The sequence below is a fragment of the Drosophila teissieri genome, chromosome 3R, assembly GCF_016746235.2.
Source record: "Drosophila teissieri strain GT53w chromosome 3R, Prin_Dtei_1.1, whole genome shotgun sequence".
Classification (NCBI taxonomy): domain Eukaryota; kingdom Metazoa; phylum Arthropoda; class Insecta; order Diptera; family Drosophilidae; genus Drosophila; species Drosophila teissieri.
The window spans coordinates 25,022,375-25,048,034 of record NC_053032.1 but is presented as its reverse complement, the minus strand read 5'-3'; the positions used below and the strand labels follow the sequence as shown (position 1 = coordinate 25,048,034).

The following is a 25,660-nucleotide window of genomic DNA, read 5'->3' as shown; positions in this document are numbered from 1 at the left end:
TTCTCTTAACACTTGCACTGCTCCTCACTCGACTCTTGTGGCTTGTTAGCCGCTTCTGGCCCAGCAACTCCTCCATCCCGACCATCTCCGGCACTCATTGTTCACTTTTTTCCGTTGCCTTTCTTCGTTTTGTTGTTCGTTTCGCTTTATTGCTTGTAAATTAATAATGTTCCGGTTTTTTGTGTATTGTGTGACTCCTGGGCAGCCTTATATATATGCACACTATATGGTATATAGCATGGTATGTGGAGTACATGCGCTGCAAGTTCAATGCTGCTTCCGTTTGGCAATCTTCGCTGAGCGGAAAAGGTGCTTCAACTAAAGAGTAGTGTGTGACCACCAAAGGCTCCGAGCTTACTGTATGCCACTCAGTGAGTCATTGCTATTATGGCCCCCCTCAGGAAGTGACCATGTTCCGATTAGATATCGCCATAGGACCTACAAATTACTGCTTAATTTCACGAAGGAAATTAATCTCCGCCAGCGGTTCCGTTCAACGCCATGTCAATAATCGCAAATATGTCTATATATATTGCAAAAAACCGATAACGTTTTTGGCAAATACAATTTGCAATTAGGTACCTTATATTTGTGCACAGCAAATAACTAAGTTGCGATTTGATGCCGCTCTCTGGAGATCAATAAATTTGCAGTTCTATCTCTGTTGACTTTGGCTAATACAAAATTCCCCCGTACTGGGAAATCTCCAATTCGAGTATAGCCTTTTCGCACATCCAGAACCTGGATCTGTGGCAAGCGCTAATCTTTTGTTTTGGGTCTTTTCCAGATATTTTCTTTTCTTATTTTATTTTTTTGCGGTTGCACCAGGTCTATTTGCACTGTCACTTGGCAAGCGCGAATCGTGGAATACGCCCGTCAGTGTGTGCCCAAGAAATTGTCACTTCCCAACGGGCTAGAACCAAGGGCCAAGGTGCACCTGCCCATTTAACGGCTTCCAAGGGGGAGGGCATATCATTATTCCTTTTGGGTAGCGCTCTGGAATGCAAGGCATAGCATAATTTCGACAAAAACCGAAATGAATCGAACGAAAGAAAAATAAAAACGACGAATCGAATGAGGAGAAATACAGAAGAAATACATTCAATAGCTGGTCGTGGCGGCAAAAGATATAAGAGAAGGCAAAACGCCATCAACAAGATACACGGAACCAAATTAAAGATGAAGAAGCTGAAGTGGCGGGGGTATTCGATATACGAGGCTTGGATGCTGGGGCATCCACACACATGTGTCCGTGTGTGTGTGTGTGTTTGTCTGTGTGCGAGAGTCTATGTGGCTGCCACATAAATTTCTGGCTTCTTTGTATGCGCTGCGAACTCATTACGTTCGCCGCTGTGTGTGTCCGTGTGAGTTTGGGCCTCTGCATTTGTATCTGTATCTGTAAATGTATCTGTATCTGTGGGGCGGAGCTGCTTAAGGCGCTCATTTGTGAATGAACACACAACACACCGCGAACAAGCCAGCCACAGATGCGAAGACCGATGCGAGCCATCCCCGGCCATCCCATGGGCAGACAACAATCGCTCCAGCACTTAATGAGCATGAATAAATGGCATCGCAGACCGTGGAGCAAGCGAGACGGCCAGCGGGCCTCATAATCACGATCATATAGATCGCGCTCTTAGCTCTTGCCCGAAACTGCTCACAAAAAAAACACAGAAAAGAGCTAAAAAGCTAAAAAAAAAAAAATAAAGCACTAAATAAATAAACTAACAAAAATGCTTTTGCAGGCCCTTCGAGATAAAAAGCCGCAGATTAGTTTCTGTAATTAGATTTCGTTCAGCATTGATTTATGTGCATATCAATGGGAAGACAGTTCTAAGCTGAAATTGAATTTTGATGGCAACCTACAGGTTGCTGCATGGGAAAAATGTAAAAAAGATACAAAAAATATTGCTTTCAGGCAGTACATAAAATTTGGTTTTTTATATGAGTACTTAACGATTTGTTTTAATATCAGTTTTTTATAAAAAAAACATTCTAGAAATTAAATGCTTAGTCTTTTATAGTACTTTCACCACTTATTATTAAGATCACTTATTATTAAGATACAAAGAACATTATATACCACTTCTAAAGAACTTTGGAGAAGTTTCATGTTGAGAAACTATATCATCAACGGAATTACTCATCTACCAAGTTAAGATAAATACTTTTTCCGTGGGCCAGAGCCTCCAGATAGACGTACCGGAAATATCCAGACCATTCGCTGGCCAACTGGATGCTCGAGAGCCCAGCAAGCTGCTCCTTTGCTCCAACGCGGCATGGAATCCATGGACAGATGCCGAAGAGCAGATGGAACGCCATTTTCTGTGCGCCATGGCGCGTCCGCATCCAACGGCGTCTTCGTCTGCTTTTAATTTCTTTTAATGGAAGTTGTTAACATGGCTGCTGCTGCTGCTGCCTCGCCCGGATCGTCTCCATCTCCACCTCTACGTCCTCGTCGATCCCTTCCTGCTGGTCTGCGGATGATTTTCGGCTTGGATCCCACCATTCCCACCAACGCCATGGGTTGCGGCTGATTTGCTCTTTTTGTTTCTCTTACTTTTCGTTGGTGTTTCGATCATAAAACATCGATATGAAACTTGAATTTTTGTTTCTTTTTTTTTTATGCGCTTTCCCGGGGTGCGGGTATGTGGCTTATGTAATGTGATTTGGGGTGGATGAGGGGGGAAAAGCCATTCTCTTACTTTTTAATTTAAAATATAAAACGATCAGCTTGATTAAAGGTATTTTAAGGCACTTTAAAGAAAGTGCAATTGACCATTAAAAGGTAAGCAGTTTCGTTACTGAATTTTTGTCATATAGAGTATCTAAAGGCCAATTTCGATTGTGACTCCACAACTATGCCGCTCTCGCTTGGGGTTCATTGAATTTTGGAAGTGCTTTATGGTCACTGAGCTAGCTGTGGCTGCTGCTGGCAAGTTTGTTGCCAAAGTCTTTTGTTTTGGCTGCACAAGTCGCGCGGCTCTGGCATTAGAGAGAACCATGAGCGGCCACATAATTAACAAATAATAATGGCCATAACGCGTGCTTTGGCCCGTCGCACCGGTTTGCTCGGTTATCTGCTGTGAAGGTCGCGGTAATTTAATAACTGATACCAACTAATATTTACGAGAATATTAATATTGTTTATGGCCCGATGTTAATGGCAGCTAAAATGGCTCGTTGCCTCAACAGCAAACTAACAACGATCGAAACAGGCACAGTTCAGTTCTCTCATATGAAGTCAATGCTGATTTCGATTCTTCGATTTGATTCCGAGAATCAGGCACTCAATCATGCTGCGAGTTGTGAGACTCTTGTGTTGTGACTGCGGCGGTTGCTTTCGGCCTGCCTCATAGCGTGCGACAAATGCCACTAACGGTTTGAGGTCTCTAATGGATGTTGACATTTACGGCTACCAGGGATTCGAACTCGGATTGGGACTGGGACGTGCAAGCGAAGGGAAGGGAAGTGGCTGTGTCCAAGCTGTTTAATTCACATAAATCTAAGTGAAATGCCATTGGGGAATTGCTGCCGAGATAGAAATTAGGCAAATGGATGGATGTGCCTCCGGTATTCCCGAGAATTCGCCACCACAAAGGCACGAACAGCCACTGAATGGTTTCAGTTCAGGAGCAAAACATAGAGGGGCAGTGGCAAGGGCCGGGGGCTTGTAACATAAACATTCACAGCCAGAGTCCAAGTAACTGGGCACAAAAAGGGTCTCATCCCAAGTGTCTCAGTCTTTCAGTGTGTGCGTGTACACAAACATTTGTCAACCGGGCTCCTTTTGATCCTGACCGGCACGAGAGTCAAAAAGTCGTAAGCGGCATAGTTATCATTGTGCAGTGGGTCCATTGTGCTATCAGCTGGCAGCGATCGATGCGGTTTAAACAGCAGTCGAACGGCCGAGCAGCAGTCGAGAACACGGTGAGTAAGCAGTGCCCACTGGCCCAAAAGGAGGCTGGAACAGGAAAGGCATTTCGGCCACATGCGGCGCGTATTTGGTCAACAGTTTTTGCACGAGACAAACCGCAAAAATGCAGCTAAATGTGCGGAATGTTCCTCCTGCCAAATCAGTACACAAATCAAATGTCGGCAGATATGGAAACATATGCCAGTTATTCGGTGGAAAAAAATTATACTATGATAACTGACATCATTTTCTGGGAATAAGATTTACGGTTTGTTTATAAAAGTACAGAAACATCATATATTGCAACTCTTACAACAAATAAGTTCAGTTTTTGTGTATTTCCCAGGACTACTTAATAGAAAGTAGTCTTTGTTGTTCAAAGGTTATAACCCACTTCGACCCAAGGGCCCGCACTCCTGATTCGTTGTTAACAAATTGGACTGCATCTTAGAAGGAATAGCAATCCCATCGAGCTTCATCCATGCTCACCACAAGCCAAGCGGCAGCACTTACTTAAAATATTAAACAACGCTGAGCCGTTGTTGCCCTCTCGAACATCGACCATCGAGCATCGGGGCACCGAGCACCGCGCATCTGGAGATCCACATTCGTGGAGTGCGGAGAGTTGGAGGAGCTGCATAGATTCAGTCCAGACGCAGACGAGTCACATGGATGCCCTCTCAAGTGGCCGTGCAGGCGACAGGCGAACAGTTCAAGGGGGATTTTCTCGAGGGGAATGGGCTCTCGTATTTAAATGTGTATCATGGCGGTGGTCAAGTGAAGCGCATGCGTTGATGGACTTGAATTATATGCGACTTAAGCTCTGCGGCTGCTGTTGCTGTTGCTGCATCGGCATCGGCATCCTCGGCAGCCAGTGCCATAAAAATTAAAAGTCATTATGGCCTGGAACAGCATTTAAGCCGTGGCAAGGCGAGTGTGTGTCTTTCTGAATGTGGGGAAACGACGGCGACGCAGGCCGTGGCACATTCCCACAGTCCGAGAGTCCCAGAGTCCAAGAGTCCCAGAGTCTCAGTGAAAGATCCCGGGATCGGTTCGGCTTGGCTCGGATCGGATCGGAACGACTCGAGTGTCGCTGGGCTGTCAGAAAGTGCCATGAGACGGCAGCCACATGCGTCCACTTGGAGTGGGTTAATATTTGTTTGCTTTATCATTTTGAATTGACAGCAAAGTGGCGCTTGTTGCTCTTGTTGTTATTGTTGCTGCTGTTGTTGTTGTTGTTGTTGTTGTTGCTGTTGCTGCTAGTATCGTTGTTGTTGTGGACGGTACCCAGCGGGCGGGCCGCGTCGAAGGCTCAAGTTGTTTGTTGTCTGCGCGCCGATTATGGAAAGTTGATGACCAGCAACAGCACGTAAAACACCATCATAGGTGAAACATCGGAAAGCTGTTCCCTCTCAAGTGCTTTTAGGGTCTTAGAAAATTGCACATTTTTTTATCTTCGCAGGGTTTTCAATTTCGAAATGCCAATACAGTCAGCCAGGCAGTACTCCCTTTTTGTTATGCGCCGCTCGTGGCCAAATGCCGCCCGGCCACAAAAACCGCACGCGGAATGCAGAGACCGCCGGCAGCCAGGGGTTAAATGGAGGGCCGGAGGGCGGGGACCGTCGAGCAACACTTCGTTAAGTTGGGGCCAACATCAACGTCAACGCCTGTGCCGGCTAAATAGATTTACGATACTCTATTCCAGTGGCATGTACACTTTGGTGTGTTGGTTTGTAAGCTCATGCTAACTACTTTATATAAATAATTGATTTACTAGTGATCCTTTATATCCTGCCTTATTACTCCAAGGTATATATAAAAATATAAATAATATTCATTAAAGCCACCAACTATAATTTCTAAGGGCATGCATCGCTTCGTTGTCCCACTAACAAGCCAGTCTCCTTGTCATTCAATTTTGGGGTCGCCTTGCGCACTCCATCGCTTGGCTTTGATCTGCGGATGTTGCAGGCAGGACGGCAGGCAGTCAGTCAGTCCGTCAGTCAGTCCGGGCCCAGAGGTAGTCACACGAGCCCCATTCCGTCTCGTCCGGTGCCTTTTCCCCTCGCACCAACACACACACCAACCCGACCAACTGCAGCAAATTGAAAATTGATTTTTGAGCAGAGCTTGGCGCGCCAAGTTCGCTGCCTAAGTCTTTCGTTTCGTTTCGTTTCGTTGCGACTCTTTTGGGATGAGTCAAAGTACACGCCGTGAAATTCCCACATAAATTGCGCGCGATGTCAAATTAAAAATGCCTAATGAGCTGATCTCGGACCCAGTCGCGATGCAAAAGAGCTGAAAAATGCATTAGAAGCAGCAGGGATCGGATCGGATGGGATCGGATCGGATCGTAGGTCCTATATATACACCCTTACTCCTCCGGTCGGCGGCGGCGGCGGCGAAATGTATCGTGTTACAAATCACGGCGGGGGAAGCGATGGCAGCGGGCGCAGAGAACAAGTTTCGAGTGGAAATGCGTGTAGCGTGCAGCGTGCGAAACACTGCAGAACATGGACACGAATCGAGATCGAGGCGAAAGCCTGACGCTGATGCAGATCTCCTCCGCCGGGCCGCCCTTGCAAATGTCCATCTAAAAATAGTTGGTTTAATGGTGGCGGCGGGTCGGTGGCATGCATTTTGCCAGCATGAAAAATGGCAACACTTTTGCGCTCATAAAACCTATTTATAAGCCAGCCAGCGAGCTACCAGGGCAAGTTGGCTAACCATCACCACAACCACCGATATGCCCGCCAGTTTGCACTGCAGTGTGCTCCTTCACAATGCTTCTCGGCGCAGGCGCAAGCGCGTGAGATCGCCACGCAAGATCAGAAGGCAGAGGAAGGAGATGGAGGCGGAGGTGGAGGTGGTTGGAATGGTAAGGATGGCAGGCAGCAGGCAGCAGGAGCCCATGGAGCCACGGTCCAGTCCAGTTTGAGGCCGGGACCACACAAATACAGGCACGCGTTCGCTGACAGAATAAAAATTGTTGCGCTTGTGTTTAACGCGCGAACGCGGCGATATCGCAGCAACAGCAACAGCAACACAACGGCAGCATCCTACCTTGTTTCAAACTGGCTCCCTGGACCTCGGTGGCTCAGGTTAAAGTGGCAGTGGCAGAGATGAGATGATGCACTGACAAAATAAATCTGCAGGGGGAGACCACCCAGAATGCATGGATTAACTAATTTGTGGATTAATAAAATGTGTTTAGTAAACACAATTTTAAAAACATCTAAAGATATCTTCGTAAATTAAGAAAATCATAATAATTCGGAAAAAAAGGATTTTTTATATTAGTATAGAAAAACTGAATGAATTCGAATTGGGGAGGTGATTTTTTATCAGTGCAAGGGCAGGGCAGGCAGGCAGCCGGGGCATTGTCGGCTTGCTTAGCTATCACTGAACGATTATCGTGCATTTTAAAATTCTTACGAGTTTTGTGCTGCTGATGCCGATGTTGCACTGCCTTTACCTTTTATATTGCCCTTTTCTCTGCTTCTCTGCTGCTCTTTGTTGTGGTTGTGTGGCTGGGCCAGATTGAAATCACGCATGGGAACCAAGCGCCTTGGCTTTGTCTTGTCTGCAGACTGCAAAATAAAAAAAAAATCGAAAAAAAAAAAGAATTGGAAAGAGAACTGGGCAAAAATTGCGGCATTCTCATCAGCAAATTAGGAAAGGAAGTCGGTGAAGGGGGAGAGTGGCTTGCTTTAAACACGGTTTTATTAATCTTTCTTTTAAATAGTAATTTGTATTTATCAATTTGTTAATTGCATAGTTTACATAGTAGTAACTCTCCATAGCAAATGCCTATATAGAAACTCCTGCTGTCCGCTCGATTATTGCCAACACTTAGGTTCGTAAATACAAGTATGTATATAGAGGTGTGTATATTCGGATTGAGGCAGATGCTTTTGTTGCTTTGTGTGGTCGCCTTGGACAAACATTTGTTCTCGTTTTCGAAATACATAACTAAATTGCTACACAATTTGCTTGATAATAATTTGATAATGCTATCCATAGGTAATACGTAATATGTGTATATAAATATTCAAATATTTGTATTCATTCATATCCACTGTGGGCATAACTAGTTCAATAATTGATTTGTTAAGGTTGCATTCTCTACAATGTGGAAGGGTGTTTTTGAATCCGAGTCTATTGTTTGTATCTTGTTTTTCATTTTAAACATTACAATTACAATTACTAATTTCTTGATTCTGTCTCTCTCTAAATATATATAATTATTCACTCTTGACAATAACTTTAGCAATAACACACAACATTGCCCGTTGAGGCGAGGAAATAAAGCGAGTCACTACAAAAAGGAAATAATAAAGCAAATTAACATCGTTAAGCAAATATTGTTTTTGGTCTTTAGGTTTTATAATATCAAGGGATGTTCAACGTACTTTAATGTATAATGTATACTGCAAGTGATAAATTTAATTGCTATGACCGCGTTTCCGCGCCAATAAATCCCCGATAAGAAACTGTATAAGTCAAGAGCTTTATTGCATCCGACCAATATCGGTGCATCAATATTAATATCATTCGACGATCCCCATATAAACGGGGGCCAATAAAGAAATGATGAATAAGTTTAAACTGATATAACTGAAGTGAGATTTAGCCGAGACATGAACCGCAAGTTAGATATAAAATTTGCATAGATATTCTATATAGATTAATATATTTGTCATATTTCCTATAGCCTAGGCTAGTTGTAAGTTAACTTATACAGAGCTGTTGAATTTGTTCGAATCTAGTTCAGCGGTTATTTCTAGTAAAAGTTTCAAATTCTGCTTAATTCATTTAGGTCTTGACACACATTTGTAGTATTCTAGAAAAAAAAATAAAATCTTTTTATATTGATTCCACTTAGTTCATCGTGTTTCACTTATTGTGTGTGTCTGTGTGGGCTTGGTTCGCACAAAACTGCATATATCCATTTGATTCATAATTCGTAGACAAGTTTAAAATACTAGACAGTACTTTCGATTGCAAATTGCTCGGTCTCCGCGATTTCATATTTAAAATTCCTGTTCGGTGTTCAGAGTTTTCATGTTTTTTTTGTTGGTTGCTATGCTTGTTAAACCTTTAGTTACAGTTTTCTACAATTTGTTAATTTATTATAGATTAACTAGTTGAAACAATTGGTAGCAAACATTTGTTCTTAGTTCTAGAGCTAGAGAAGTAATTGCCTTTGCTTTTGTTACTCGTTTGTATTTCCTTTTGGTAAATTTTCACTTGAGAACCCTATAAGCTAGCTACTAATTCAATTAGATATTTTAGACATTTATTTACTTGTTCTTTTTTTGGTTTGTCATTACAATTTTGATGTTTTTTCTGGTCTACGTGTTCATTTGACAATTTGTTAAGTATTCTACGTGTGTCCATATCTCTTCAACTACCAAATTCCTTCTTCTCTTGCCTTTTGTTTTCTAAATGGAGCTGGAGCAGTACAACATATTTGCTTGTCGTCATTGTTGTTGTACATAAAGTCAAGTTGGTTTACAATTTGATTTGTTTTATTGCTGTTTGCTGTCGCGAGCTTGCATTTAATATATATAAATATTTGTATTTTTTTGTTCTTTTTGTTTTTTATATATTTCTGGATCACATATTCAAGTAGTTTCAAAATCACATAAAAATCACTCTTACAGTAGCGTATACAAAATACATGTGTCATCTATAAATATATATGTATGTAACGTACATATACTTTTCGATCTGGTTTCTGTTTAATTCTTCACAGTTGAGATGGCGTGAAATGGATTTCTTGACATGTTGTAAAATTGCTTTGCTTTGCATTGGTTGGTTTGGAATGAATGGGGTTGAAAAACGTGTAGGTCGATAGACATCCCATGTATATCGTGGAGATTTATAAAGTAAATTAGCAAATCTTTAAACTGTGCCCGTTGATGAGAGTCAAGGATATTCTGAGAGAGGTATGCATTCAGTTTAGTTTTGGTATTACACACAATAGATTTGCGACTCAACAGCTCCATTATAAAACCAATTTTCTCATCATTTGTTCTCGTGATTTTTAGTTTTTTTGTGTACACTTGTATCATAAACTATTAAAGCATTTATAAGTTAACACACATTTGTTTATTGTTATATTTATTAATTATTTGTATTTCTTGCTGATTTGGCTTCTAAAAAACACAGTACAAACACACACAGAGATAAGAGCCTTTGCGCTGCCTTTCCTAGTTAGCTTTGTAATAATATATTTCAGTTTTTCATTTGTATATATTCATAGTGTTGCTTTTGTTTCCAATAAATGCCTATGTTCATTTCATATTCATATTCAATTCAATTCATTTCCAGAACAGTTTCATTTTGATTACATCTTTATCAATTCAACTCAACTAGCTAACAACACGTTTCAGTTTCATTCAACATTGTCCAATTGATTACATTTGATAATTTGATTTTTCCAGAAAAATACAATGGTTTTTGAAGACGGTTTTACATTAACTCTGGTTAACATTTTCATTAAACTCTGTTCATTTCGCTGTATCGAGTTACTTTTATTGTTTATGCTTTCTACATCACACTCATCGAATCTGCGTTCAAATTTTCCATAAATATATATCTATTCATATTCGTTCTTGTACCATCAGCCAAATGCTTGATTTTATATGACTTAAATATTACGTTTTGACATTGACGATTCATTTTTTGCTTTTACTAAATTGGAAGCGTCCAGTTGAGACGATGAAAGTAAAATGAAGATTGAAGTCAACTGCAAAGTAAGTACTTAAAGCACTATACAAATCACAAAGTAACCTAATAGAGAATATACGTAAGTTTGTAATTTTGTGACTGGTTAATGGCATTGGTTTACATACGCTGCACCCACCAAAACCTAAATAAAAGCAAAGTGTCTTAATACATTCAACTTGGTTTTCAGAAAACAAAATTTACTTTTTGATAAGGAAAAGCGTCGTCGCATTTAGTTACTTTTCGTTTCAACGTCTATAATTACTCTTGTGCATTTGGAAAAAGAAAAAAAAGGGCTGAGTACTGACTAAGATTGATTACCCGTCAGTTACATTGATTTTATGACCATTGTCTTGGCTTTTAGTTGTAGTTTGCTTTCACAAGTTTGAAACACATACATAAAAAATACAGTTTGAAAATCGGCTTATATAAAATCACTGGTGGTATTTGTTTGTTTGTGGTTGTTTTCTGCTCTTCTATGCGACAATATATTGTTAAATTTGTTGGTTTCTATAAATTTGTTAATAGTCAATTGCTAAAAGTGTCTAGAAAAATTAATATATTATATATTTATTATATCCTTCAACCAATTACCTCTTGTAATGGTTTAGTTCTCATAATTTCTTATGTAATACTAGTGAAAAGTACAATATGACTGAAAGTGTAGCATATTTAAATACAAATATAGAGATACACAAATATATGTGGGTAAAAAAAAAATAAATGAGACATTGCAAATTCGTGCAGTAAATTAGAAAATATATATGCCTAAACACTGAATATTAAACAAAATTAAAAGAGTTGGTTACATAAAGCATAGTAAAAAATCAATTTAAAATGTTTTTTCCTGTATTCGATTTGAGAAAAAATAAACAAAAATAAAATTATATACTTATTTGCTTAGAGTTGCTATCTAATTCAATTAATAGTTTGTGCCTAGTAATTGCTAATATTCATGACGATAATTTGCATATTTTGCGTAGATTGAAAATATAAATTATATATTCCTTGCCACTTGCACAAGTAGTAGGCTTGTGTCAAATCCTAACTGATCAAAAGTTTCAACGTTTTGCTTATGACTAAAGTTTGCTTTGTGAGTACCACATTGTCATGCTGTTCGCGGTCTTGATCCCCATGATCCATTCATATCCTATCGGAATCCCCTTTCCTATCCGATTTTCAGCCAAAGGGCCACTTGTGGTCCTGTTGCTGATAAAACATGTTCTAGGTGTGTGTGGTTATTACCGGCACCTGACAGTAGGGACACTCGGTGACCGATTCAGCGCATGTATTGCAGATAGACAGGTGGTTGCACGGCTCCAGAGTTACCGTGCGATTGTTCTCCTCGCACTTCATGCACTTCTTGGCATTTTCTAAATATAATACTTTGTCGACCTCCTCCAAATCGGTGCGCAGCTTTGACTAAAATGGCAGCATGTTAGATCCATTAAATTGGAAATATAATATAGCGACTAACCTGCAATTGCTTCAATTTCTGTATGGACAAGTCCCGAAGCTCTGCTGGCAAATTGAGCTGTATCTGTGCTAAGTCATAGCGCTCCTTCCACTCCTGCGCCTCCTGCTTGGCCTTATCCCGATGGAGCTCCGCGATCTTTAGCTTGCATGCCATGTCCTCGTAGCGTCCGTTCAACTTGTGGATTTGAGCATTCTTTGTGAGCAGCTCATTGGTGATGCGGCCGAGGTCGCTGTTGTTTTGCGACTGCAGAGATTGCAGGCTGAACGCATTCTTGGCCGTATTAATAGTGTTCTCAAATAGACTATTTCCCACCGAGCTGCTGTTGATGTCGTCGCGTATGGTATTCAATTCGGATATCCTTACCGAAGGACTAATCGACAAGCCATCACCAAATCCAGGCGATATAATGCGCGACGGAAAGAAGAGACTGCTATCATTCTGGGTGGCCGAAAGGGAATTGCTGAGTTTGTTTGAGCCGCCATAGTTGAAGGCGTCCACGTTGAAGAGATTGGCATGGTTGGTGGGACTGTAGGGGAGCGAGCTGCTGGGAATGTTGACGGCGAAGCCACCTGAGTTAAAATCTGTGCAAATGGAATGGGTATTAGCTTTAGCAATTAGTTGGCACTCGTGGGCCGTTGATAACTTACCGTTAATTGAGTTATTTAGAGTCGTATTAGGAATGTTAATTGGCGCCGAGGAACGTGTTAATAAGCTAGTATTGGCCAGACTCGCCGACAATGAGTTCTCGCGCGGATCGTCCAGTGAGCAAGCTGCTTGCAAAGAGTGAAGACAAAAAATTATTGAGTTTCAGTTAGGCAAGTGGGCGAGGCAATTGCTATATTAGCGCTGACATTCATCGTCCACAACCAACGTAATTCTAGTGTATAACTTAGGCGTACGCATATCAGGACTCTTGGATACTCACAACGACTGTCCAGGGGTCGTGAGAAACTTAAAAATTTGCTGAAATTTGTTGTGTTTTCCAAAGCGTCTACCAACATTTTATTGGTGCTATTACCATCAATGTTCAACAACTAAGAGAACGTAACGAAAAGAAAAATCGAGGAGAGCAGGACACATGATTAAATGGCTTATTGACGGTGTTAAGCAGTTAGTTGATGATGGTTAGCTGGATTAGAGCGGCAAACGATGTGTGGTAGTATGTTTGGGTTTAGGCGATGCAAATCGATGGCGTTATTTTGGGTGAGTGTATTGGTTCGGTAATACGTACATTATCGCCCCTTTGAAACGCATCCTGGGCTTTTAAATCAGGATACGCATTGGAAATAAGCTCGCTTAGGGACACCGTGTGATCCCGCGCCTTCTCGTCAATTGAGCATGCTTTATTTGGATTGGGAGTAGTTACATGGACAAGCAACACCGAGCAAACATTGATTGATGCATATGGATTCAAGGATTCGATAGGTAGTTTGAAACAGATTTGCGGGTTGATTGATGAGGCGAGTAGAAGACAAACATAAAGTTAGAACGGGTAAATCGGAACTCGGCCCTAAAGAAATCCCTACAACTGGTTGTGGAGCACAGCGAATCCTCTATACTTACGTTCCACATGGGCAAAGGCGCAGAAGACGCTGCGCGGACAGTACCCGGCCTGTTGGACATCGTTGCACTTGGTCGACTTGTAGATCTCCGGATGGAACTGCTGCTCGGTGCGTGTGTGGCAGTACTGGCAGTTATCGCCGGCCTCGCAGTTACCCGGTTCTCCCCATTCCTCGCCGTGCTTGACATTGGGGCAAGGAGTGGACCTGAAGCAGTGGTACATCGTCGTTTAAAACTGACTTTAAGATGAATTCAAGGGTAAAGCTCACCTGTACTTGTATTTCCTGGGCGAGCGACGTTTGTCCTTGCTATTGTGGTACTGTGGACAAGCGTATCCTTGGCGGCACAGGCGCGGTGGGCGCTTGCAGGGCTCTGTCTTGTAGTTGGCCAGCACGTAGTTGGTGTCCTGCCACTTGGGATCCTCGTTCATCAAATTGCGCTCCTTGTCCAGGGCATTCAGAGCATTAGTGCTGTCCAGTGTGCTCTCTGCGTTCTGCAGGGTCTCCAGCTCTTTGATGTCATAAACCGGTGGGCGCTGGTCCTGCATGCCGTGGGCAAAGGCGCAGTGTAGTCCATTCTTGACGCAGTATCCACGGCTGTCGGTGTCGTGGACGCACATGCATGTCTTGTAGTAGCGCAGATGGTATCGCCTTTCGGTGTCTCCAGCAGTGCGGTGTAAGTAGGGGCATCTAAATTGGGAGAAAGGGAGTTTTAGTGACGTCAAAGCATGCGCTAAGGATAAGTGAACGGGCTATGTGATACCCATTAATTTGAAATAAAACTAAGATAAATAACATTTTATATCTTCAATCGAAAACCTTTAGTTATGTTTAAACATACCTAGATTATATAAATATATTTTTAATCTATAAGTACCCCAGTTTTTAATTGATTTTTATAGTTCAAATGAATAGTTTTAGCCTTAGTATTTTCACTTTCCAAACTAAAACCGCTTTCTTTCCATCTCCTACGCAGGTGTATACCCGTTTATACCCTGTAAGAAGACTACAACAATAATATATCGAACAGGGGTCGGGGTCAGAGGTCGGGCCTCGAGTCTGGGTCATAAACTCAGACTTTCTTGTTGTTTCTCGCAGAGCGTAATTGCGTTTTACTTTTAGCCCGTTCTTGCGCTTCGCCGAGCTTTTCTCCAAAGCTCGCCAGCCACAATAACTGTACATTTCGAAGCTGCCGGGGGAAAATCAAAATAAACGGAGAAGAAAACACGCAAAAGCGAAACGCAATAAAAACAATGACGCACACACTTGTAGCGATGCCGTTCGTCTGTGCGTCGCTGTGTTTGTGTGTGTGCGCGTCTGTGCATGTATACATACATGCGACAAGAGAGCAACAACCACCATAAAACGGATGCTGATAAGAATTTGCTAGCCCAATAGAGCTGGAATCACTTTCACTTTTGCACGGTGGTGACCTCGCCTACACACAGATACAGCCAAAACAACCACCACCCCAATCAGCACGCCCACATACGCACTTACATTTTCACTTTTAGCTTTACAGACAACGCCAAGCCCCCCTTGCCACCGCCCCCCTCAGCCCCTTGCACACACCCGCACCTTGGTTTTTGTTTGTAAACACGAAGACAAGAGATACACACACATCGCGAAGGAAGGAGAGCGCAAAGAGGAAACAAAAAAAAAATACTACGTCGTTCGCTATTGCTGTCTCATCCTCCTTCTCCTCCACTACTGACTACTGCTGCAATCGTTCAGCGATTTCACGGGGAATTGGAAGCCCAGGGATTTCACAATATTTTCTACTCACTCATCGCCCTCGGGACAAATGCCAGTGGTTTCGTCGTATTTGGTGCAATAGTTATCCGCACTGTAGTTGAATGTGCCATCGCGTTTTCGCACTGGACGACGCCGACGCTGGTTTTGAAAATGCCAATTGAAACAGACGAAGGGGCGATGCTGGTTGCACTTGTGCTGCAAAAACGACTGGCACTGCTCCACGCGGAACTCCTTCAGGTAGCTGAAACGGTACGCAGAGAGTTGGCACGTCACTTCAAACATCGTTTGCATTAGTTTTCATCTATTTACGTGTAGTGATTTGGCTTTTCCTGCTGCGAGGAAAGCAGCAGCTTGTTCGTTTCATTTGCCAACATCGTTGTTAGTGATGTGCAAAAAACATCACTGCGTCTGGCATCGATGGCCTTAAGTCGATTATTATCGATACATTTCGATGATGTCGTTGATATCGATTGGTTAGCAAATACACACACCTCTGGTGGCGGTTAGCTGGGACGCAAACCAATCGAAATCAATTTGGCGCCAATTTTCAAATGCACTACAACAAAATTGCAACAAGTGTTAACAGTTCAATGCTAAATAGTGATGCTTGTGTTTTATTTATAACACTTAGAAACCTGAACTTAAACTGTTTTATTTATAACACTTCAAAACCTGAACTTAAACTATCATTTAAGATTTAAAACCAAAAGGAACGGAAAACATTTCACAGCGAAGAAGGAACGGAAATAAGTTCTTAGTCCAAAGGTATGGGAATGTAGGCATAGATTCTGTCCGTCTGGCGCTGCGCAATGCACTCGCTGATCCAGACGATATTGCGGCACTCCAGCAGTTTGAGTTTGATGAACGAGTAGAAGATGCCGAAGTGGTACTGCTGCAGAAAGGTCTGCACATTCTTCTTGGCCTCCATCATGAGAAAGCGGTCCTCCAGCGTGATCATGCCGTCCGTGTCGCGCTCCAAGTTGTCGAACATTTTGCCATAGCCGTCGAACACATTGCACACATCCCTTATCTTTTCCGCGTCATTCAAAGAGGACATGGCGTCCAAGGCTATCTTGGGCAGGTAGCCGCAGGTGGGGAACATCTTAAGACGATCCTTTGGACTGAGTGTTATGATATGAGTGAAAGAATTTCAGAATTACATCAAGATACTTACTTGATATCACTGCCAATAGCGTTCACTGCTATTGTGATCGTCCTACGATCCGCCTCGAAGGACAACAGATTGGTCATCACGCCGGCGGTGTTGCCGCCCAGTTGGCTGCAATAGTCGTAGAAGCTCTCCAGATAAGAGCGGTACAGATGGGCTCGCACGATCTCCACGTCGAGGTAACGCAGTGATTCCATGGGCAGATCGGGTGGCACGAACCGAGCAATGGGCGTGTCAATCAGGACGGCATCGAAGAGCTCCGCGGAATTGGTGGCCACTTCGATGGCGCCCAGTTGATCGAACTCGCCCAGCGGATGGCACATTCTCAGCAGCCGCTTCATGGATCGGCGGTTGTTCAGGCCAGCGACCAACAGTGCCACGTTATCGATCATGAAAGGATAACGTATGAACTCCATGAAGGTGGTCAGCGGCTCCGTCGAATGGCTGCGTATGTAGGAGTACTGCTGCAGCAGGCGGTCCCTCAGGCACTGCTCGATCACCTCCACACATGGCTCTGACTTTTCGCCGCCAAAGATGAGGCCGTAGTCGGTGCCCTGGATGCTGATCATCACGTCCTCGAGGGACTCGCACTGGGTTAGATTTAGATAGTCCGAGTGCTTCAGCATGCCGTTCTTGAAGCCACGCGTTAGGGCCTCCAGGTAGCCCCACTCCGCATTGAACATCATCGACATTTTGGCTTATTGTTTTTCGATTACTATTAGGCTTACTATGAGAAATTCACACCAGGCAACTTGTGACTGAGCAGCTATGGATCGATTGAACATTTAGTGATACGAATTTCTCGGAAAAAGTGATTCAAATTACAGATATTGTTGAATATTGTTAAATATTTTATAGTTAAGCTGGCTACAAATATAAGTAACGATTATATTTGAATTTGCGGTGGCGACATCTGCCGGATTATGCGCTGCAGTTCGGCTCAAGCTCGCTAGGTGGCGCAACCGATGATGTGAGGCTGCCATTCGTTTATCCTTTTTTATCCCTTATGACAGCCCACTAACGGTTTTTCAATTTTAACTTTGAATTTGAAAGATTCTTATTTGTTTAGTTATTTGTTTTAAAGCGCTACCAATCAGATAGATATAAGTTAATTCACTTAGTTAAAGCTTGTTTTTAACTTAAAATAGCGATTTATCGGTCTTTTTTCCCGCAATTTCCGCACATGCGCCTGGCAAGATGCTGGACAGCATCGGACCTGTTGCTCTGAGCCATTTGTTTACTTGCTGCCAACTGTTTGTTTACTCAGTCCACTAGCTGCGCTCGGGCCAACAGCATTCTAACTGCAAGTTGTTACAATATACGCGGCCATTCATCTAGAACAAATAAATATGCGAATTTCTCGGCGGGCCTTTGTTTTCTTTCTTGATATTTCTGTGCCTTGTTAGTGTCGCCGCGTGTGCATCGCATAAATGTGGCAATAAAGCGACATTTGTTATGGCCGTCCAAGCACTTAATTGCCCATCACAGGGGTGTCAATGCGAGTAAAGACTCATCTTCACGTTGCATTAGGATCAAACTAAGCTAATTCCTGCTGGCAGATGGATAATGGAACTGTCACCACAGAAATTCTGCCCTATCAAGTCGTAAATCTACTGGAAGAAATGGTAAGAGTTGCTTCAATAGAAATAATACGCGTTACAATTTAACTCTCTCTTGGCCATTATTGCACCTAAACCACAAGATCCACCTGCAACTTTTCAATGTCGTCAAAGACTTTAAAAATATTTAGATATATTTATGGCAGCTGACAAAAATCTGCCGATATGGGCAATAAATAAGATCACGTTGTGCAGTTTAAAGTTGGCATTGGCCATGTCGCGTAAACTTTCCATGCGGAAAGTCTTAGGCTGCAGTCGTTCTTTGTCCACCAAGAAATCGCTGGACATGTGCCCGTCAAGAAGTCCAAATCGCGGGATGGACGAGTGACAGCTGAAATGCGTTTCCAACTCATATTGCTTTCAACCCAAACAGAAATCATCGCGTGGGTGGTGTTTTTGCATTGCCCAATACGATTTTCACGGAAATATGTCAGCCACATGATGAAAGCAGGAAGTGTTTGAGTTATATACACAACCATTGTGTGAGAAGAAAGTATTGGGATGTACATTTGCTATATTGAAGATGGTCAAAAGGTAGAGATACAATTTATTTACAGCGATATTTTGGTGCTCTTGACGGTGGCACTCTTTGCATAGATAGCGCGGTAAATGAAAAAGCCAACTGCTGCATGAACGGCGACTACGGTGCAAATGGCCGAGATAATATCGGCATCGATGTGGGCAAAGCTTTTGAGCACCACAAACTTCAGGGCAAAGAAGGTGGCTATGGGAAAGCCAATGATCAGGAAGCAGTAGGACATCAGCAGCAGGACAATGAACACTGGCCCATGCATCTGGGTGGGCGCTGGCAACTGCACCTCCCACTCGGCCCACACCTCCAGCTTCTCCATGCTCGAGAACTCCTGGATGAAGACCAGCCGCAGGATATAGCCCGTGACCAGCACATGCATCACTATCACCGTGGCCATGCCAGAACCAATCGTCACATTGTTATCCCTGATCCCGTACAGCGGCTCCATTACCAGGAACTTGAAGGCGGTGAAGATCACCACGGGGAAGAGGAGAAAGACGGTCAGGAAGAGCAGAAGCCGCTGCATTCGCTCGATGAGATATTCGGCTCGCATTTTCTGGGGGGGAATTAAGTGGACTTGGGATAAGGATTTCAATTAGCTAACCTTGACATTGGAGTCCTTTTCCGCACTGTTCAGGTCCTTGGAGCAGCACTGTTCGCTGGAAAGTCTAACCGCCTTTCCACTGGGATAAATCCTGCGCAGCTTGGCAATCATCTTGTCTCAATTATATTTTACTGGGGATTGTCAACTCTATGCCTACTTCAATAGGTTTATGATAAGAAAGCAACTGACATTGCTTTCCTAAATTACATTTTCTTTGATACCAATAGTCAGATAATAATAGCAAAAGTCTATCTTTAATCCCTTTTTTTAAATAATATGATTCCCATAAAACGTGACATACAAAAACAAGCCGTAAGCCGTGTCATTTGGGGCATTAAGTGATCAGCAAACATCCAATTTTAGCTGGACATAAAGATTGCAACCACGCGAGGCAGAAATATCTGGTCGCATGACTGGGGCGACATGGCTATATGACTGTATAGTAATAAGTCTAAAGCTAACCACATCAGTAGCTGGAAAAAGAACTCCGTGAGATTAGATATGTGTAATTAGCCAGACGGTGGAATTCGGGGAGAGCTATCTGACCGATAAAGTCCTCCAATCAACGTCGTGATTTTTATAGACACACTTGACTCAAAAACCGCGCCCTCGATTTATAGCCAAAGATTATTTGCGGGTCAGCTGACTTCAAGGGGATCGGGTGTTTCCTTACCAAAGTTATTTTGCCAGCAATTCATAAATTTAGAATACTACAAATCAATCGTTTGGGAAGTTTCATTGACATTCACGATTTGGTTGTCAATATTTCACAATTATATTGCGCATTTGGTCACCTATTTTAATTTAGAGGTCACAGAAAACTGCGGGGAAGTACCATTCCATCACTTAATCATAAGAAAAGCCTTTAGGACCCATAAAGATTTAACAAGTACTCAGATTACCATACAGCTTTGCCGTTACATTCGCTTTAAATTAATAATCTTATCTAACATTACTCATACGCAACGTTGGCCCACAGCAGACTTGCTACCTAAAAATAAAGCAATGAAAAGGGAATTTGTACACTTATCCAATATTTTGAACTGCTTTGCCTGTGAATCATGCAAATTTGAGACCAGCCTCTGTTATCAGTTAAAACCAGCTGGTCTATAAATAATTGCGAGCGATAAAGAAGACGCCATATTTGTGTTTTGGTCATTTGGTCACTTGGTCATTTGTATGGTTATTCGATCAGCTTGGCTAGATGCTGTTGCCAAGTGAAAATCGCGGCATCCCAAAATAGCCCGCTTTGGTCTTGTTCTAGCCAAAGTTTCTGGTCTGCCAGAGAACTGGCCCCCATCCAAGTGGCCAACAGCTGCGCGAACAGCGAGAAAGGCGTGAAAATAATGAACATAATGCGAATGATGAGAATTATGCCAAGTTCGGTTCGGAATCGGGTCAATATACCACAACCACTTCGACAGGTTGACATGTGCGTCTCGTCGCATACATAGCTCATTAGTGTGCGGATGCTGGTCATGCAAATTGCACGACAACTAATGGCGAAACTATTTGCAATTCAACTCCCAAGCCCAATCCCAATCCCAATCCTTTCGGTGCCATCGGAAGTGTGTCCTTGAAGCAAAGCTGCTGAACTTATGTATGCATGCATATCATCGGTTTGCAGCCAACTTGTACGCACATGTGTACGGCAATTATGGTAATTGCCTTGTCGGGGCATCCGCTTCCCATGGGCGACCGTTTTGTTTGCTTGGCTCCAAAGCCAGCCAACCTCACCCCAAGCCACCCAACCACCCAACCACCCATCCTGCCTGACCTTGACTGCAGTTTCCCCCACCATTGGCTCGTTCGAGGAGCAATAGGACTCGCTTTAACCTTGACAAACACGTTGATCGTCACTCGAGAGTTGACCAAGTTTTATTGGCTTTCTTTGAGTGCAGCTGCGGAAAGTTTTCCCCCTCGATTCACTTCCAGGAAAATGCTAGCGCACTCGAGGCTTTTGTGGCCATCGATTCCCAATTATAAGTCGCTGGCCAGGGGCACTTTTATTGGAAGTGCCCACGGCGAATCTCTTAAATGCCGTGCACACTGTTTATATTGTAATTCAGTGGTTAGTGTGCTGCCATTAGCCATTATCCATTATCCGATTTGCATACAAGGGAGTCGTTTGCATGGGCGATGTAAAGGGATTTAAGTGGATTTCAGTGGATTTAAGTGGATTTAAATTCACATCCATCAGCCAGGAGTGGCGGTCAAAGACACGAGGTGGGTTTAACGCACTCTCTGCCTCTCGAATCACGGGTATCCTTCGCTGTATCCTTCGCTGTATCCTTTGGTGTATCCTTCGGATGTTGCGGCAGGTCGGTTACATCAGTTTCGGGCAATCAACGCCGATTTATTTCCACTCCCTGGGAGCACTCAACTTTGAACCGAATCCAAATCCGACTCTAAACTATTGCTGACCTCTGCTCCTGACCCTGGAAAATCTCGCTATTTTGCCCTAGAAAATGCCGGTCACCAGACGAACTCGAAATAACTTTGGTGACATGTGATGGATTATTGCTCCTGTCCCCCACTTCGATTGCCATTGTTCTCCGTCCGGGGTCAAAGTGGGCCGTAAAACAACAGGATGGCCGCCCTAATGAGTGTGTGTTAATGAGCTGGAGAGGACAATAGATGGCAGGAATCGCTGCCGGGTTCAACTTCCTACGAGGGATGGCTGAGCACATCAAATAAAACAGCCATAAATAAGAGAAACTAACTTAATTAAAGATACCAACGGCTAACGAATGGCTAGCCATTAAGCCAGCAACGCTGTTATATTATCTTCAGTTTGTGGGCAGTCACTTTCATCTCTCTACTTATTTCTAAATTATTTAAATATTTTGATTAGGTTTTTATAGCAAATATGTGGTTGTGCTTCCCATGTCATGATCTAATATTGCCTTTTCCTGGCTAATAGAGCCCCATTTTAGATAAACTGTCGCAGTCTAATGTCTAGACCTGGCCAAACACATCCAGTTTACCCCCAGTCACAGCCAAGTTCACATGGATCCCACATAGTACATAGCTATAGTTCCAAATAACCCCCTTTTTGGAGGAGATAAGTCAATGTCAACTGTCGTAAATAATATTTGCGCACGAATCCGCCAGCGAAAGTCGCGCTGAGTCAACAGGAGTCATGCGCCAGCAAAGATCCAGATTCGAATACAGCTACAGAAACAGGTGAAGCTACAGATACGGATACAGCGACAGATACAGATACTGCTCCAGATACGGATACAAGATACTGATAGGAATGTGATAGCGTAAAACCCCCGGTGCGGTCGCGAGGCAGAATTTATGGACAGCTTTGTTGACCAGCGTGACATGGAAGCCATCAGATGTCTCCCTACTGGAGTTTACCATAAGCCAAAACACCGGCGATGTCATAACCGTTTAAACATTGCCCGAGGATAAACCCCCCGTTTCAGCTGATAATATTCATTCGTGAATGGAACTCTGGGTGAACTAGCTGCCTTCGCGCTACTAACATTTCAAAGTCAGCTATAGTAGATTCTCGGATCATACATTTCAAAGTCAGCTATAGTAGATTCGCAGATCATAAAAGTGCACTAAGATCTTAATGCCAGCACTTGAGTCAGCTATAGTAGATTCTCAGATCATAAAAGTGCACTGAGCTCTTAATGCCACCACTTGATGGCTCTTTAACATTAAAGTGACCGCTAAGTCACAAGGGGAAACAGCACACTCCAGATAAGTTTGGATTAGGGCGCTGGGGATTTGGCCGGTCTGGCGCCCATTGGCAGCTAATTAGGCACAGTTCGTCGACTTCCAGGGACTGGCCATTAACGTCACACAATATCAGGCACTATCAGCTGATAGCAGTCGAAAGGACTTGAGATTCGAAGCAACTGGGCTAATAAACGAAAGTACCTTCGCCGGAAGTGGCTAATCGGACACAATACTTTGTCTAAACTTTGTAGAGTAACCTAATAAACCTATAGTGATTAATTTCCCATTAGTGCACAGAGATTATCGTTTTATTATGGCCACCACCCTCAAGACCTGATTAACCGGGACCTGACATAAAACCTACTATATAGGAATCCTTTCCATTCTTTACCATAATAATTATGTCATTTCCTTAAATAGTTAAGGAAATAACTTAGATATCAAGAAAAATCGTTTAAGTAATACGGATTATATTAACTTGTCCAATAAGGGTAAAAGTACGCTATTCAAAAACTATTGCCTACTTCAAGGCGAACTCCTCTTTTTAAATGCATTGTAAGATTTCATAGATTGATGTATGATGTACGGATTCTTCACTTAATAAATAATAAATACAAAAACAGATTGATGCACTATGAGAACGCGGAGTTTAACCTAAGACACCATTTCTTCTGCGGAATTAATTGTGATGGCTTAGTCTTTTGTTTGGCCAATAAATCTTCGACTTTTCAGGTAATAGAACGTCTTTTAAAAGCTCACGCTATTTATATACCTTTACTTATTTCTGGACGAGGTGAGCCTTGTGTGGTTTCCTTGCAGCTGCGGCACGTACCGACTGCAGAAGGATATTCTTTGGGGCTCCAAACGCATCCTAGGTCACCGCTGGCCAGATTGGCATGCAAATGGCGGTTAGCCCACTTTTGTGCTTCTGTGTGTCATGCAACCTGCAGTTCATTGGCCGGCCAGAGGTCATCGAAGGACGTCAGCAGGTTGACCCCCGGCCCCAAAAACCACTTTTCCATGCTGGGCACGCAATGACATTGACATGCGTTGGGCTTCGCAGAACTTAACCCACCCAATGCCACCCAATGCCACCCAACCACCCCCTTCATCAAGCAGATCCGCTGTACGTGCCCGTAATTATTTATTGGCCAGCGGCAAATGCAGTTAGCCAAGGCCTGAATGCACCTGCAACTTGGCTAAAAATAACCGCCATTGGTCCTCGCAACTGGGTCGTCGTCCATTAAAAGGAAACTGCAGCAGAACAACACGAAATCGAGGGGAGCGTGTCGTGGGATTACTTCAAACTCGAAGGACCAAAGACAGGACTCCCAAGCGCACATCACTCACATTATCCCCAAGCACAGCCACGTGTGGCAGCCACGTGTGTCTGTCTCTGCTCATGCAAATAATTCAATTTGGCTGATGGTTTCGCTCAAGAGCGACTTACCAAAACAACAGCTCATGAATTTCTCCGCCCTTTAATCGTGACCTTGAGGAAGAAGATGATAGATCTGCTACATGTACACAGTAAAAATTAGTTGTTAAATTGGGTAATTAACTAAAATATGTTTAATAAGCTTAAAAACTTATATGTTCCTATGCCTGATTCCATTATTAAAGCATGCTATTCTTATAGCATTCTGCTAAATATGCCATTATGATGCAACATTCGAATATGCTTTCCTCTGACTTGTAAGTACTATTCAAAGCCCACTTCTACATTTACTTTTTATACAATTCCTTGCACAATGGAATTAAATGGCATTTAATGCCCAGTGTACACAAGTGCTGCTCAACTTTAGCACATGTCGCAGAGTCTCATATACTTGGAATACCTAGTTCTTGGGGGAGTCGAGACTTGAGTTGGAATACCTAATTGGCACACTTGAAACTGGTTCGTGTTCTTTGCCCTCCCACGCAAAGGCAAACAGAGGCACATGAAACACTGATTTTCCGGCTGTAAGTGTTCCCTTTCCTCGCAATTATACAACAAGATTTATATCCAAGGCAATTGAGCATTTGTTCACCGCAATGTGCCAGTTATTAGACAGGGCAGTTTCAGTGGCATTCCAAAAGAAATGTATATTTAATCTTGTGTGTGGGATTCGTTTCTATATACGCAAATGCAGAAGAAATTTGGGGTAAATATATCAAGGCATTGACGTCATCAGAGGTCAACTGTGCATTAGGATGCGTTTATGTTGAAAATGGATTTTCGTGGTTTAGTAACAGAATATTATGAAAGCCGCTTGCAAGGAATTATGACATGTGTAAGGGATAACAACAGAAAATGCACAGAGAAAAAAAATCTTTTACACAATCCCTTGACAACAGTAAGTTGTGTTATAATGGGTAAATATTATCTATAGTGTTGCGTTTTATTTGTTTCCATGGCACTCGCCGTAACAAAAAGTCATTATTCTGTTTAACTTCCCATTTGCTTTTCGAAAATTTCATTTTGTTTACAGCAAAACTTTAATGATCTCCGAGCCACGTGCTGTGCAAGCTAAAATTAGTTATAAATCAAATACTATGGGGCTAACAAGTACCATTTCATGATTCTATGGGACTCTAAATTGGGCACGGTCAACTTATT

At 42.8% G+C, this 25,660-nt stretch overlaps 3 protein-coding genes across 4 annotated transcripts; all 3 read right to left on the bottom strand.

Annotated features, from left to right (window-relative positions):
- Window positions 1-11,335: 11,335 nt before the first annotated feature.
- On the bottom strand, window positions 11,336-15,845 carry LOC122619775 (RING finger protein unkempt). Of its 2 annotated transcripts, XM_043796894.1 has the most exons (9): window positions 15,752-15,845; window positions 15,474-15,683; window positions 13,958-14,377; window positions 13,692-13,894; window positions 13,360-13,469; window positions 13,054-13,162; window positions 12,776-12,901; window positions 12,129-12,709; window positions 11,336-12,073 (listed from the first exon to the last, which is right to left on the bottom strand). In XM_043796894.1, exons 1-9 carry the CDS (start codon window positions 15,814-15,816, stop codon window positions 11,876-11,878), a joined length of 2,022 nt encoding a protein of 673 aa, XP_043652829.1. In that variant the 5' UTR covers window positions 15,817-15,845; the 3' UTR covers window positions 11,336-11,875. The 2 variants fall into 2 exon arrangements, with proteins under 2 accessions (XP_043652829.1, XP_043652828.1); XM_043796893.1 differs by lacking the exons at window positions 13,054-13,162; window positions 13,360-13,469 and having other exon boundaries at window positions 11,341-12,073; window positions 12,776-12,898; window positions 15,752-15,844.
- Window positions 15,846-16,108: 263 nt separating this feature from the next.
- LOC122619776 (probable V-type proton ATPase subunit d 2) lies at window positions 16,109-17,395 on the bottom strand. The gene is made up of 2 exons (XM_043796895.1): window positions 16,617-17,395; window positions 16,109-16,563 (listed from the first exon to the last, which is right to left on the bottom strand). The coding sequence occupies exons 1-2, from the start codon at window positions 17,300-17,302 to the stop codon at window positions 16,197-16,199; spliced, it is 1,053 nt and encodes a 350-aa protein (XP_043652830.1). The 5' UTR covers window positions 17,303-17,395; the 3' UTR covers window positions 16,109-16,196.
- A 1,330-nt stretch (window positions 17,396-18,725) lies between these two features.
- On the bottom strand, window positions 18,726-19,534 carry LOC122619455. Its single transcript, XM_043796417.1, has 2 exons — window positions 19,366-19,534; window positions 18,726-19,317 (listed from the first exon to the last, which is right to left on the bottom strand). The coding sequence occupies exons 1-2, from the start codon at window positions 19,474-19,476 to the stop codon at window positions 18,781-18,783; spliced, it is 648 nt and encodes a 215-aa protein (XP_043652352.1). The 5' UTR covers window positions 19,477-19,534; the 3' UTR covers window positions 18,726-18,780.
- Between the last annotated feature and the right edge of the window lie 6,126 nt (window positions 19,535-25,660).